Source organism: Mya arenaria, chromosome 11 (assembly GCF_026914265.1).
Source record: "Mya arenaria isolate MELC-2E11 chromosome 11, ASM2691426v1".
In the NCBI taxonomy this organism is placed as follows: Eukaryota; Metazoa; Mollusca; class Bivalvia; order Myida; family Myidae; genus Mya; species Mya arenaria.
Window position 1 is genome coordinate 16102396 of NC_069132.1, and position 15345 is coordinate 16117740.

At 37.7% G+C, this 15345-nt stretch overlaps 1 protein-coding gene across 1 annotated transcript in view; it reads left to right on the plus strand.

The window, feature by feature from the left end:
- Nucleotides 1-15345, plus strand: part of LOC128209011 (cytoplasmic dynein 1 heavy chain 1-like) — a 63012-nt gene that overhangs the window by 33415 nt on the left and 14252 nt on the right. Inside the window, 20 exon segments of the mRNA XM_052912808.1 lie at nucleotides 853-1020; nucleotides 1362-1595; nucleotides 1789-1963; nucleotides 2104-2257; nucleotides 3557-3722; nucleotides 5398-5561; nucleotides 5870-6056; nucleotides 6322-6585; nucleotides 6789-7001; nucleotides 8224-8315; nucleotides 8495-8780; nucleotides 9143-9322; nucleotides 9508-9661; nucleotides 11113-11308; nucleotides 13398-13515; nucleotides 13717-13932; nucleotides 14218-14356; nucleotides 14560-14660; nucleotides 14854-15038; nucleotides 15272-15341. Coding sequence (XP_052768768.1) covers nucleotides 853-1020; nucleotides 1362-1595; nucleotides 1789-1963; nucleotides 2104-2257; nucleotides 3557-3722; nucleotides 5398-5561; nucleotides 5870-6056; nucleotides 6322-6585; nucleotides 6789-7001; nucleotides 8224-8315; nucleotides 8495-8780; nucleotides 9143-9322; nucleotides 9508-9661; nucleotides 11113-11308; nucleotides 13398-13515; nucleotides 13717-13932; nucleotides 14218-14356; nucleotides 14560-14660; nucleotides 14854-15038; nucleotides 15272-15341 — 3462 coding nt within the window.

A 15345-nucleotide genomic window follows, 5' to 3' on the forward strand; every position in this document is an offset into this window, starting at 1 on the left:
CTAAAATTTTCTGAATTCATGTATTAAAACATTATAAATGCAATTGACTTTGAAAATTAAAGGCATTTGCTCAAAAAAACTAAACAATCCACTTTACTCTAAGCAACATATGCCAATGTTTTATCACAACATAAAAATGGCTGATGTGATTTATAATCAAACTATTTTGCATGTTGTTTGGTGTGCTTTAGTCTCAAAACTGTCATCATATTTCATCTTTTTCATTTATAAATTATATGTAGTATACTGTGAATGGAGGGATTCTCAATTCCTAATAAACCTCTGAAGGTCAAACTCAGATCACTGCTAATGGCACCCTTTTATTTACTGTCAGCCTGGGCCACTATTCAATATTATCCTTAAAAATGCCTCAGTGATTCCCCTTCAGTCCGTAAGTCTAAGGCAATTAATTGTACAGTCTAATCAAAATTGTCATCATTTTGGACTTTTTCAATTTTTCTTCTTTCATTAATATTGTTGTAAAAATTTAAGCGTTTATTTTGTATCAATGTTTGAGATTTTATGATATGCACAACAAGATTAATACTTGTAAAATTATATGCCACAATATACCATACACTGATTTTAAAGAACTAAGAACCTGAAACACTTTAGAAACAAAATGCTTATTTATGGTGTGTGATGAGTTCCCTGAGGTCTATTCCATTTAAACATATAACACCTGGGGGGAAGGCACTTTTGAATTACACCAGACCCCCTACAGAAGCAAATTAACCCTTTTGGGGTCCAAATTAGGGAAAAAAGACACGCTCCCTTATACCAGGAAAATTATAAATTATTTCCTCATCCTATAAGACATGACCAAACATTGACATCCTCATTACATTTCAGCAAAGCCAGTTGGAGTCCTACATGACCAAGTACCTGGTGCACAGCCTGCTGTGGTCACTCTCAGGAGACGGCAAGTTGAAGGTCCGGGAAGAGATGGGACAGTTCATCAGGGGCATAACCACAATACCCCTCCCACCAAAGAATAATATGAGGATCATCGACTATGAGGTATGCAGTAAACAAGGCTGGCCTTCTGGCTTTGATTTTAATCTGTTAGACATAAACTATGGTCTACAGGTATCAAGCTACTGGTACTTATCATAAGCCTGATTAAAGAGTGTCAGAAAAGCAGGTGAATGTTGTTTGTAGGGATAATAACTAAAACATTTACGTTCAAATGTTATAGATTGACTTTAATGTGTTTATTGTAGACATATTCAAATTTGATTTACTACTGACAAAATGGTCTGCACTGAAAAAGAAAAAAGAACAGTTTCATAGAGAGTAAAATTGGATATATTTTCAGTCTGTCATAGCCTTGCATGTACTTGTACCATTTAATGTTATAGGTGTTGATCACTGGGGAGTGGTCCCCATGGCAAAACAAGGTGCCCCAGGTGGAAGTGGAGACCCACAAGGTTGCCTCCCCTGACGTGGTCATCCCCACTATTGACACTGTGCGCCACGAGAGCCTCCTGTTCACCTGGCTGGGTGAGCACAAGCCACTGGTGCTGTGTGGACCTCCTGGCTCTGGCAAGACAATGACCCTCTTCAGTGCACTGAGATCGCTGCCTGATATGGAGGTACACTTCTTAACATTCTGGCATGCTTAATTTAATGTAAGTAAAACGAGGGTTCTTGATTCAGGATTGGTCCTTAATCAGGATTGAGGTCTTTTTAACTTCATACTATTGTAAAGATTGGTTTTTGCTGGGACATTTTCATCAAAAAAACTAAGATTTTTTTGTTAAATGTTAACACCCCTCCTGTTTGTAGGTTGTAGGCCTGAACTTCTCCAGTGCCACAACCCCTGAGTTGCTTTTGAAGACATTTGACCACTACTGCGAGTACAGACGTACCCCCAATGGTGTGGTCCTCGCACCTGTGCAGCTCAACAAATGGCTCGTACTCTTCTGTGACGAGATCAATCTGCCGGACATGGATAGATATGGTGGGGTTTTCATGGATTTGATAACTGAGAACTGTTCAATATTTGAATTAAAAAGATTTGGCTGTTGAACAAACATAAGCATATGTAATGCTTCAAAGACACCAGCCAATGAAGATGCAATTGTATTTGTATTTCTTCAGGCACCCAGCGTGTGATTTCCTTCCTTCGTCAGATGCTGGAGTATGGAGGGTTCTTTCGGACGTCAGACCAGACATGGGTGAAATTTGAGAGAATCCAATTTGTTGGGGCGTGTAACCCTCCCACCGACCCTGGCAGGAAACCCCTTTCACACAGGTAGGTTAAAAATTTGGGATTTAAGCAGATCTATATAGATAGGGGATGCAAACGAATGGCAAAATTGATATTCGAATATTCGGTAATTCTTTCGATCGAATATTCGATTATTCGATAACCAAAATACATCTTTTAGAAGTTGTAGTAAACTATTATTATCATTTGCTTAAGTAACAGCCAAGGCATTTTAATTCTACTTTGTCGTAGCAAGTACGCGCGGCGGACCCTGATTTTCCCCAAATGAGCCTCTGAAATTCCCCATTTTTACAAAGAAAAAGGTAATACATTATGAACAATCAAAAATCAAAATCGAATAATTCCGCTGCCTTCATAGTGTAAAACAATGTGAAATTAGATGGATTCCTAATCAAATGGCGTTATGAGCCAATGGAGGGCATTTCCGTAGGACGAGCAGCCTCGTTCTGGGATAGACCTCTACCTAATATACCAAACCAACTCGGGAACTAGTAAAATAATAAAACAAAAACAAATATGAATTTGATTCTTCTATTGTACATCAATAGGGGAAATATATCCTAAAACGCTATACTATACAGTTACATTTCAAAGCAAGAACAGTGCATCGAAACATGGAAAACAGTTAACAGCACACATACATGTAACTACATTATTGTAGCACATGCCATACATAGTATCACGGCGATTTGAGCTATGTTTCACAGCTTAATTTGCAACATAGACAGCACATTGGTGATAAGGCTGATTCCTTAAATCCTTAATTGGCAAAGGCATTTAAATTTACCGAAAATATTTTATTTTTTTGGTGTCACTTGTCCAGTAGCCAGTTGTAAAATTACGGGGACATTTGATAGTACCCGACAATATGTCCCTAAATGACATATGACGCGTGTTTAGTGTATTGTCATCACATTCACACCTCTGGCATTAGGGGCCAATCATTGTAAAAACATGACAAACAAACTTTATAGACAATAGCAGCGTTGTAGGTCAAAGTTTTTTTTATTCTATTTATTCAACATTTGTTTTCGAATACCGATTTTGACATTCGAATACCAAACGTTTGATCGAATATTCGAATATTCGTTTGCATCCCTAATATAGATACTAGTTCATTCAGTGGATGTTAAAAATCAGAAGATAATTATTTATTGAAATTTAGGGAAAAAATTGTACTTGGAAATAGCAATGTTGTGAAAAATCCTTCTAGTTAATTTTAGTTATGTGTAGAGTCCATTTCTTTGTTCAATTGCTATACACCTGACTAAACTGTAACTTACTTTGATATACATGTACAATTAATTCCGGCCAACACTACAGGTTCCTCCGCCATGTACCTGTGGTGTATGTGGACTATCCCGGGAAGATCTCCCTCACCCAGATTTACGGCACCTTCAACCGTGCCATGTTGAGACTCGTTCCCAGTCTCAAGCCATATGCTGAACCACTCACAAGCGCAATGGTCGAGTTCTACCTTATGTCACAGGTTAGATTTTGGCCTTCAAATGCCTTTGGTTTAAGACTTTTTTCTAATAGAAATGTTGGTATATATGTATAAGTATGTAGACAAAATGCCTTTATTCATATTGTTATGAAAAGTAAATCTTTCATAACTCAACATTAAATTCATAAGATAATTTAACATGCATTTTCAGTTAGTTTATTATCCCCCGCCGAATCGAAGGTTTGGGGAGGGGGATATTGTTTTGGCGTTGTCCGTCTGTCCGTCATTCCCGTGATCAGAAAATGTCCAAACTTGGTTAGAATGTTCCCCTTGATCAAATCTGGACCACTTGTTAAAGTGGGTCACATGGGGGCAAAAACTAGGTCACTAGGTCAAATCTTAGAAAAATCTTTGGAACATTCTAGAGGCATTATACACCTCTTGAACTCTTGGTCGTAAATAAAACTGGGTCACATATAATCGAAAATTAGGTCACTAGGTCTAATCTTAGAAAAATCTTGTCCAGAACCATATCATGGTAATGATTGGTCAAGTTATGTTCAAAATTGGTCATGATGTACCCCTTGATGAGATAGGCCACTAAAAAAAGGGGGTCACATGGGGTCAAAATCTAGGTCACTAGGTCAAATCTTACAAAAATCTTTGGAACACACTAAAGGCATTATACATGGTCAAATATTTATTAAACTTAATCAGAATGTTTTCCTTGATGAAATCTTGGACATGTTTAGGTCACTAGGTCAAATCTTTCTTAAAGGACAACCGAAACTATTTTATGGTGGTGATTGGTCGGATTATGTTCAAACATGGTCAGAATGTTCTCTTGGGTTTCATTTCGACTGCGTTTTAAAAGTGGGTCATATGGGTTAAAAACAAGGTCAATAGGTCAAATCTTAGAAAAAAATATTGGGAACACACTAGAGACAATCATGAAACTTAATCACACTGTTTTCCTTGATTGTTGTAGAATAGTTCGAAACTGATTAACATGGGGTCAGAAACCAGGTCAGTAGGTGAAATCTTTGAAAATTGTGTCCCAAACCAAACATTGAATTTTCAGTTATGGTCAGAATGTTTGCCTTAATGAAATCTAACAAGAGTTTTAAAATTGGTCACATGAGGTCAAAAACTAGGTGACTAGGTCATATCTTACAGAAATCTTGGAAACACTCTAGAGGCAATACATCTGCTCTGATTTCCATGAAACTTAATCAGAATGTTTGCCACGATGAAGTCTTGGAATAGTTTGAAACTAGTATGTCATGTGGGGTAAAAAAATGAGGTCACTGGGTCAAATCTTAAAAAAAAACTTGTGGACACTCTAGAGGCTATATTTTTTTGCAATATATCTGGACCAATCATGAAACTTGATCAGAATGTTTGCCTTGATGATATCTTAGATTAGTTTGGAACTGGGTAACATGGAGTCATAAACTAGGTTTCTTGGTCAATTCTAAATGCTACATTATATACAATATTTTTTATTTCAAACAGTTGCAATCAAACTCAAACTCATATATATATATATTTCACTAACAATTGATTTCCATTACTTGACTTAGCCCAATTAGGCGGGGGATATCAATTCAACGAATATGCTTGTTAAAATCCAAAGTAACTGCCAGTATTGTTTTAACTGCATTATTAACATGTTGGTTTCTTCTATAACATCAACTTTGTAACACTTCCCTTGTAGGAGCGTTTTACCCAAGATATGCAGCCCCACTACGTGTACAGCCCCCGTGAGATGACGCGGTGGGTTCGGGGCATCTGTGAGGCCCTGCGGCCCCTGGACAGCCTCTCAGTGGAAGGCCTAGTCAGGATCTGGGCGCATGAGGCTCTCAGACTCTTCCAGGACAGGTAAAATGGCTAAAAATGGCTAAAAATGGCATCTTGGGATTAAATAGATATATAAAAAACAATGATTTACTAAAATTATTGATAAGGACAGTTTGTTAAAGTGCTTCTCGGATTCAAACTCTGATAGTCTATACATTAAACCCTCATTATAAACAGTTAAAAATGTAATATGATCAAGTATGGCAATCATTTTGGCAAATTTGATTAGATGAGCTCTACACGAACATGCATGTTTTTAATAGAAAAACTTTTGAACAGATTTACTTCGCTGATAAGGCTAACTCTCAAACATGTTTTTATTTCTTTAGGCTGATAGAGGATGAGGAGCGCCAGTGGACTGACTCAAACGTGGACATGGTGGCATTGAAGCACTTCCCTAGCATCAACCGTGAGGAGGCGATCGCTCGCCCCATCCTCTTCTCCAATTGGCTCTCCAAGGACTACAGCCCTGTTGATAGAGAGGAGCTCCGCGAATACACCAAGGCCAGGCTGAAGGTAGGTCATATGTCCTTAAACTATTTTTGGCCCGGTAAACTGCATGGAATATAACATGGGTTTAAAAGAAGAAAAAATGTTCATCATGCAGTTATTCAAATAAGGCAACATATATTAACAGAAAAACTTCAGGCAAAAAACCTGTGAATATTCATTCAAACACAGAAGATTACAGTGAAAGGCTGTTGCATTAACATTTCTCTGTCCTGTGCTCTGTTCTTAGAAATATCTGTTGCATAACCCATGATTGCTTGTACCCCGCCAGGTATTCTATGAGGAAGAGCTAGATGTTCCTCTTGTACTGTTTGACGAGGTGTTGGATCACGTGCTCCGTATTGACCGGATCTTCCGCCAGCCCCAGGGTCACGTGCTGCTCATTGGTGTGAGCGGGGCAGGGAAGACAACTCTGTCACGTTTTGTCGCCTGGATGAACGGTCTTTCGGTCTACCAGATTAAGGTTCACAACAAGTACATGGCCGCTGACTTTGACGAGGACTTAAGAATTGTGCTGAGGAGGTCAGGCTGTAAGGTGGGTACTACAATCCATTATCAAAGTATAATTTATGTTATAGTTGATGATTAACTGTATAGTACATAACATATTATATTGTAATCAGAACAAGGCAGATGATTGCTAAAGATATAATTACTAACAACAAATAATTAAAACACAGTACTTTAAATATTCCAAACTAAGCCTAGCACATAACTATATAACATTTATTATTGCAGGGTGAGAAGATTGCGTTCATCATGGATGAGTCTAATGTGCTGGATTCAAGTTTCCTGGAGCGTATGAATACATTGCTTGCAAACGGTGAGGTGCCAGGTCTGTTTGAGGGTGATGAGTACACGACCCTGATGACACAGTGTAAGGAGGGTGCCACACGAGAGGGATCTATGCTGGATACATCTGAGGAGCTGTACAAGTGGTTCACACAACAGGTACTAGTGGTTCACACAACATATACAAGTGGTTCACACAACAGGTGCTAGTGGTTCACACAACATATACAAGTGGTTCACACAACAGGTACTAGTGGTTCACACAACATATACAAGTGGTTCACACAACAGGTACTAGTGGTTCACACAACAGGTGCTAGTGGTTCACACAACATATACAAGTGGTTCACACAACATATACAAGTGGTTCACACAACATATACAAGTGGTTCACACAACAGGTACTAGTGGTTCACACAACATATACAAGTGGTTCACACAACAGGTACTAGTGGTTCACACAACAGGTACAAGTGGTTCACACAACAGGTACTAGTGGTTCACACAACATATACAAGTGGTTCACACAGCAGGTGCTAGTGGTTCACACAACATATACAAGTGGTTCACACAACAGGTACTAGTGGTTCACACAACATATACAAGTGGTTCACACAACATATACAAGTGGTTCACACAACATATACAAGTGGTTCACACAACAGGTACTAGTGGTTCACACAACATATACAAGTGGTTCACACAACATATACAAGTGGTTCACACAACATATACAAGTGGTTCACACAACAGGTGCTAGTGGTTCACACAACATATACAAGTGGTTCACACAACAGGTGCTAGTGGTTCACACAACATATACAAGTGGTTCACACAACATATACAAGTGGTTCACACAACAGGTACTAGTGGTTCACACAACATATACTAGTGGTTCACACAACATATACAAGTGGTTCACACAACAGGTGCTAGTGGTTCACACAACATATACAAGTGGTTCACACAACAGGTGCTAGTGGTTCACACAAAATATACAAGTGGTTCACACAACAGGTACTAGTGGTTCACACAACATATACAAGTGGTTCACACAACAGGTACTAGTGGTTCACACAACATATACAAGTGGTTCACACAACAGGTACTAGTGGTTCACACAACATATACAAGTGGTTCACACAGCAGGTGCTAGTGGTTCACACAACATATACAAGTGGTTCACACAACAGGTACTAGTGGTTCACACAACATATACAAGTGGTTCACACAACAGGTGCTAGTGGTTCACATGAATGTAAAAACAAGAGCAAGATAGCCGCCATTCAAGAAACAAGTTATGGTTATTCTGGTGAAGGTTTAAAAGAATTGTAATAAGATGTATATGCATGCAAAACAAGGTTATGTGTGTATATTACAGGTGATGAAAAACCTGCATGTGGTGTTCACCATGAATCCATCCTCAGAGGGCCTGAAGGATAGAGCTGCCACTTCCCCTGCCCTCTTCAACAGGTATAAGCTTTCAATATTTATCACATTATACTATATAAGTCAAATGTATTCATTTAAACTTAAGTGAACATGGTGTTAGGTAATGTAGGGGAATATATGTACATATCTATATATACAAAGCATGTTTATTTGAGAATAAACAAACTAGAGATATTGTACATCCCCTTTGCTATTTTCAGGTGTGTGTTGAACTGGCTAGGAGACTGGAGTACCCGTGCCCTGTACCATGTGGGCCGTGAGTTCACCAACAAAGTCGACCTTGAGAAGGGACAGTACATTGCCCCGGAGAACTTCCCAGTGGCCTTCCCATCCCTGCCCATGCCACCTGGCCACCGTGATGCGGTGATCAACGCGTTCGTGTTTGTGCACCTATCCCTGCACCAGGCCAATGCCCGACTCCAGAAACGTGGCGGCCGCACAATGGCCATCACACCCAGACACTATTTGGACTTTATCAACCACTTTGTGAGTTTTGAGTTCTTACTGATTTGAAAATGAAGTGTCAGGCTACATAAGATGACAAGATTTGAACGAGATGTTTTATTGCCCAGGGTTTATTCTAAGGGGCAAGATAGGTAAAAGCGATGCTTTTTGTTGAAGGATTTTGTTTTTTAGCAAGTTCACAGCGAGATGGAATATATTTCACCTTATGAACACCAAAAGTAAGTATTTTATTAGTGGATTATACTTTTGGTGATCACTCAGTGAATTATATCGCAATCTGACAGGGAAACAAACAATTGTCCTTTATATAATGTACTCTAACTTAGTAAATTTGTGATAATTGTAAGTAAACAAACTCATATATTTTCAACCCCCTGTTGCAGGCCAAGCTGTACCAGGAGAAGCGTTCAGACCTGGAAGAGCAGCAGCTTCATCTGAACATTGGCCTCCAGAAGATTCATGACACTGTGAAACAGGTCGGAGAGCTACAGAAGTCTCTGTCCGTGAAACGCATTGAGCTCGAGGAGAAAAACAACGCTGCAAACTCCAAACTCAAACAGATGGTGAGGACTTTGATTTGAACAATATTGGCAATCTTGTAGGTACATACAATATAAGATAACACACAGGTACAGATTCTGTATTATGATGTTCATTGTTTTAAACAAATAACAGTACATAAACAACTCATAGGAAGAATATCAAAATTATCAATCATTAATCATGTTTTATTTTTTTCTATGTATAGGTGAAGGATCAGCAAGAGGCTGAACGTAAGAAGGTTACATCCCAGGAGATTCAGCAAGCCATTGCGGAGCAAACCCTTGTTATCCAGGATAAGCAGGTGTTCGTGAAAGAGGACCTGGATAAGGTGGAGCCGGCTGTCATTGAGGCTCAGCAAGGTATGTGGGGGAGATTCATGTGGTCGGGATAGTTAGAACGGTGGTTTTAATTGGGGGTTTGTCTGTTGAAGGCTTTTCATTAAGTGTCAGCTACCTGGTATTCTAAAAGGAAGCTGTACACTTTTTGAGATTGCAAAATAATGGGTTTTGTAATAACTTCGTATTTACAGTACAAATAATCTCATCATATCGTTTGTTGATGCATTCATTAAGTACAGAAGTTATATTGTTTTTCAATGATTGTTGATGCTTGTCAAATAACATGTACTGAAATTCCATCCCGTTTTGCCTCCCAATCTACATGGTTCATTGACATTGAGTGACTTTTGTTGTGCAAAGCAGTTCATTGAACAGTAATGTATAAAACCATCGGACGTAAGACATCAAGGGTCTGGGGGAAGTGTGCCTTTCAGTTTGCTTCCTTTTTTTCCTTAATTTGCTTTGTGGTTAGTTTTTTATGTTGTGGAACTGTAAATGCTTTTAAGAGAGGGGACATTTAAAATGCCCAACTATTAACCCAAATAAAGTTATTTTTTTGTGCAAAATCATTCAGGAGTTTTATTAATATACTTTAGTTAAAACGCCATTATTATTATTTTGGAAGGGTGTTTCCAGTAAATCTTATAAGCCAAACATTACTTGCTCCCATGGCTTTTGTTATCCCTTTTCTTATATCCATATATTCTTATACCAATCATAATACAACGGAAAGATGGTTAAGAATGTTGCCACAAATGTTAACATATCATGTATGCGTCTTGCAAGTCCACAAAATATCATCTGATTACCATCTGGGTTTGAAAGGATTATTTCAGTAACAAAATATACCATACTAACTTGCAAGAGAATTTCAGTGTTAAAATGCCCGAGTTTAATTACTGATTAAAACAATAACAATTACTTATAGCATTAATCAATTTTCCATATTTGTTAGTATTTTAAGGAATGTTTTTTTAGGTCGTGAAGCTTTAGGATTGTATTACTTTATTATACATTGTACTGATGTTCATACGTTCATAGTTAACGCAATTATTAATATCTATTAATTGATTCACACCCAATATATTTGAAACTTCTCTCTTGATGCTTGATTTAACAGGTTTTGTACTGTCAACAGCATGCATAATAATTCAATGTATGGCAATGCATATAAATCTGTTGAAACAATGTGATTTTGCTAGAAAAATGTTACTTTGCGTGTGAGTGTGACTGTATAAAACCTGTCGATCATTTCCTTTGTTTATTTGGTGTTAGAAAGGGAAATCATTCTTAATGTTAGGAATGAATGCAACAAATAAACAGCTGCATCATGAAATTGTTTACAAAATTCTCAATTCATTAAAAAAAAAAAGATTTGATTTCCCTTTCATAGTGTATTGGCTCTATTCTTGCATGTTGTTGTAAAATGTATTTATCTGCACACTCTTCCCTCCCCTGCCATGCCCCACCAGCTGTCAAATCCATAAAGAAGCAGCACCTCGCAGAAATCCGAGCCATGCCCACTCCCCCACCGCTTGTTAAAGTTGCCCTCGAGGCCATCATCATGATGCTCGGCAAGTCCGACACAGACTGGAAGGGAATACGATCTGCTATCATGGGAGATAACTTCATCTCAAGCATTGTTAACTTTAGGACTGATGACATTACGTAAGTAGTGTTTTATAATGTTCATGTACAAGGAACATTCAGCGGTTAAATATCTGGCCATGTGCGGATTTACAATAGAATAGTGTGAGCACTTTCTTCTAAATAATACCTTGAAAAGTTTTGAAAAACAGTGATCACAAGGCCAGTAGGGACCACTGAGTGTTTCTGCTTTCTTAATAGCTAACTAAAATTGTGTCATCTTGGTTTGTAGCTGTTAAATCAATCAAGAAGAAAGACTTGGTTGAGATTCGTTCAATGGCGAACCCTCCACAGGCTGTGAAGAACACACTGGAGTCAATATGTCTCCTGCTTGGAGAAAACTCGACTGATTGGAAGTCTATCAGGGGCATAATTGTCAAGGATGACTTCATTAGTAAAATAGTTGGCCTCAATACTGATGATATGACGTAAGTGTAGCATGGAGACCCTGGGTTATCCTGGTTGTGGTTATCATGTTTGATACCAAATGATTGCTGTGAAAAATGCTTTGGTTAGTTACAGATTATAAATGACTTGTTTCTATTTCCAATACAATTTGGTTTACGCTTGATAGTGTTCAGGACCTGTGTTTGCTGATTTTAATTACCCCTGTTATAAATAACAAGATATAGAATGAATTGATCATTTAGAATATTGTTAGATAAGTTACTGAGGTTTTTTGTTCAGGTTTGGTTTCTTGCAATGAGGTGATTGTGAACTCTTTGGTTCATGTAATTTGCTTGTATGAGAACACAAGATTCAGGTTTAAAGACTACCTGGTAGAAACTCCATGATGCTTTGATCTGTATTTTGAAATATCTGTTGTTGAATATTGCGAAAAAATGCTTGTAAGGCCTAAAAAAACACCTTTGTTTAGGGCAACCTTTACTGGCAAAATCCCTTGATCCAAAGATTTTTGACACCAGATATAAAGATAATATGATTTTAGTTGTTTTTGAACGCGAAATCATTTGTGCTGATTGAAAAAATTCAAACATTATACACAGAAATGTCATTGTAAGCATTCACGACTGCCTTTGCTATTTTGACTGGACTTACAGAATAAAAAATAAAGAACTTTGTTCCCACCCTACCTAACATTTTTCAGACCATTTCCCTTAACTCGGTTAAAAAAATAGGCCTTACCTTGCATTCCTTAAACTGACAGGTATGATTTGTGATTGTTTTGTTTGTGCTATGTGAAAGTGTTATGTTTATCAGTATCTAATGTTATCAAATGTTATATCTGGTATAAATTATTTAAAGAAAGAAATGTTTGATATTATATAAAAAAACATTTTTTGTATCACAGGACAACAATAATTAGAACATCTTGTGAAAATGTGCTTTTGTATAACAGGCCTATCATACATGGGGTAAAATCGCAGGGACATTCTTCACTTTAATGGAGCCAATTTAGCTTTGTATTGTTTCTTAATCATTTGGATTAAATCCAAAAATCAGACATTTACAGTGGGTGAATATAATTGTAAAATGAGCATAAGATATAAACAATTATTTTCCTGAGCTAGTTAGTCCAAGCATTTTGAAATGGTTTTATTTTGGTTTGAATTGGGGTTGTTATGCATATTTGTTTGGTATTTGTCAATGAAATTTAAAAACATGTTCAATAATATTCAAGCTATTGACGTTTGTAGAATTTGTTAGAGTGCTATTATTTTGTTTCTTTCCTTAACAGCCGGAAGATTTCTTTAAAGTAAACCAAAATTTAATCTGTTTTGATTGATCAGTTTAAGGATGTTATTTCTATAAATTGAAACTGCTACAATTTGATGAAGCCATGGTGTTTGAGTAGGCATCCAAAATTGCATATCGGAGATAATTTTAAAATAACAGTATTACCGTTAAATACCCAAACGATGGTTCTAGAAGCTGGTAAATTTCAAAAAGATTTGACACTTAATCATCATGATTGGAACCTTAATAACCTGACATTGAACATCACTAGTATCTCAGCAGTATTTGAAATATTCTCAGAATGAAGATACTCTTTGTAAGACCAGTGTTTTATTGACTGTATTGATATGCATGTATGAATGTGTCACTGAAATCCCTGTACTGAAATTTACACCAATACAATGTTTAACAGGGACGCTATCCGTGATAAGATGAAGAACAAGTACCTGAGCAACCCTGACTTCAACTATGAAAAGGTGAACAGGGCCAGTTTGGCATGCGGTCCCATGGTCAAGTGGGCCATTGCTCAGGTAAGTGGGTTGATATGGACATACCAAAGATTAAAGCATATAAAATATCTTAAAATTAATGAAGATACCTTTTAAAGACAACAGAACAATCATTTTCATGCAGTCATCAAATCTTGTAACCCATTGGCTATGAAGAGTACAGTACTGGAAAATATATATATATAATTATTATAATTTTATGCTTAACTCTTTATCCCACAGATCAACTATGCCGACATGTTGAAGCGTGTGGAGCCACTACGTAATGAATTGGGTGCCCTGGAGAGCCAGGCTGAGGAGAACAAGCTGAAGGGTGACGAGGTGATGAAGGTGATTGCCGACCTGGAACGCTCCATCTCCAAGTACAAGGAGGAGTACGCCCTTCTCATCTCTCAGGCACAGGCCATCAAGGCTGACCTCTCCGCTGTCGAGATGAAGGTCAGTGTGGACATTATCCCCAAGTTGATAGTCATTATTCTGTACCATTGGAAGATTTTCATAAATTCTTATGTCTGACTATAGGCATGAGCTGTAGGAAGCTATATGTTCATATTTGTCTCTAACTTATGTGTATGTTTGTAGGAGTTTCTATACAATTATATGGAGGGGTGAAGGCAAAATGGTTCTAATTAACACAAGATAATGAAGTGGTTAGAATGTTTTTTGTTTCACTCCTTAATATGCTCATTTCTGTTCTTCTTAACAAGTTGCTTTCCCCTGCAGGTTGAGCGGAGTGTAGCTCTTCTAGACTCCCTGGGAGCTGAGAAAGGTCGCTGGGAGGCGGGCAGTCTTACTTTCAAGAACCAGATGGCCACCATCATAGGAGACGTCCTCCTTTCATCTGCCTTCATGGCTTATGCTGGTATGTGCTGGGGCCATTAATTGTGTAAATTCATTCCAATGGTGTTTGACCAATTGTTAAAAGATGTGGTTGTCATATTTAAGTTATTGAGTTTTTCCCCATGAAAACTCTTAATCTTGTTTGGTAAAAATATATTTTCTATTTCATCAAGAGTTAGCTTACTGTGTAGAACATTCTTCATTTGCCGAACATTTGTGTTTCAGGATACTTTGATCAGATGATGAGGCGCAACCTTTTCACAGTGTGGTCAACCCACCTGCAGAAGGCCAGTGTCCAGTTCAGATCGGACCTTGCCAGGGTCGAGGTAAGCGCAGTTTTAAATATGTGAACATTCTATATGTAATATATCAAATACTCATATAAAAAGGAATGCTTTGGTACAACCTACATTATGCATTCAAATTACATATAAATATAATGCCTTTTCTTTAAACTATCTATACAAAGGAAAATGTTTTGTTATGTGATACTTGATGCTGTATGTATTTTACCTTCAGTACTTGTCTAATGCTGATGAGCGCCTGAGATGGACGGCTAATGCCTTGCCGACTGATGACCTGTGTGCAGAGAATGCCATCATGCTGAAGAGGTACAATCGGTACCCCCTGATCATTGACCCCTCAGGCCAGGCAACTGCCTTCATCATGAACGAGTACAGGGACAGGAAGATAACCAAAACCAGGTAAGCTACAGGCATAACTCTTAGAAGTAAGGCTCAAGTATCGTTGATAGACTTTTTGATGTAAATTCCCTCAAGACAATCAAACATTTGTTTTTGTAAGAAGTTATGAAAACAAGCATTGAAACGTTTAAAACATAATTTTACTGCATCAGAAAGATTAATGTATTCTATTTAACTTTTGTTGGATATGTTGGAAAGACGTTATGTCTTATACCTCACTTGATTTATTTCAGTTTCCTTGATGATTCGTTCAGAAAGAATCTTGAGAGTGCACTCAGATTTGGCAACCCTCTGCTGGTCCAGGTTT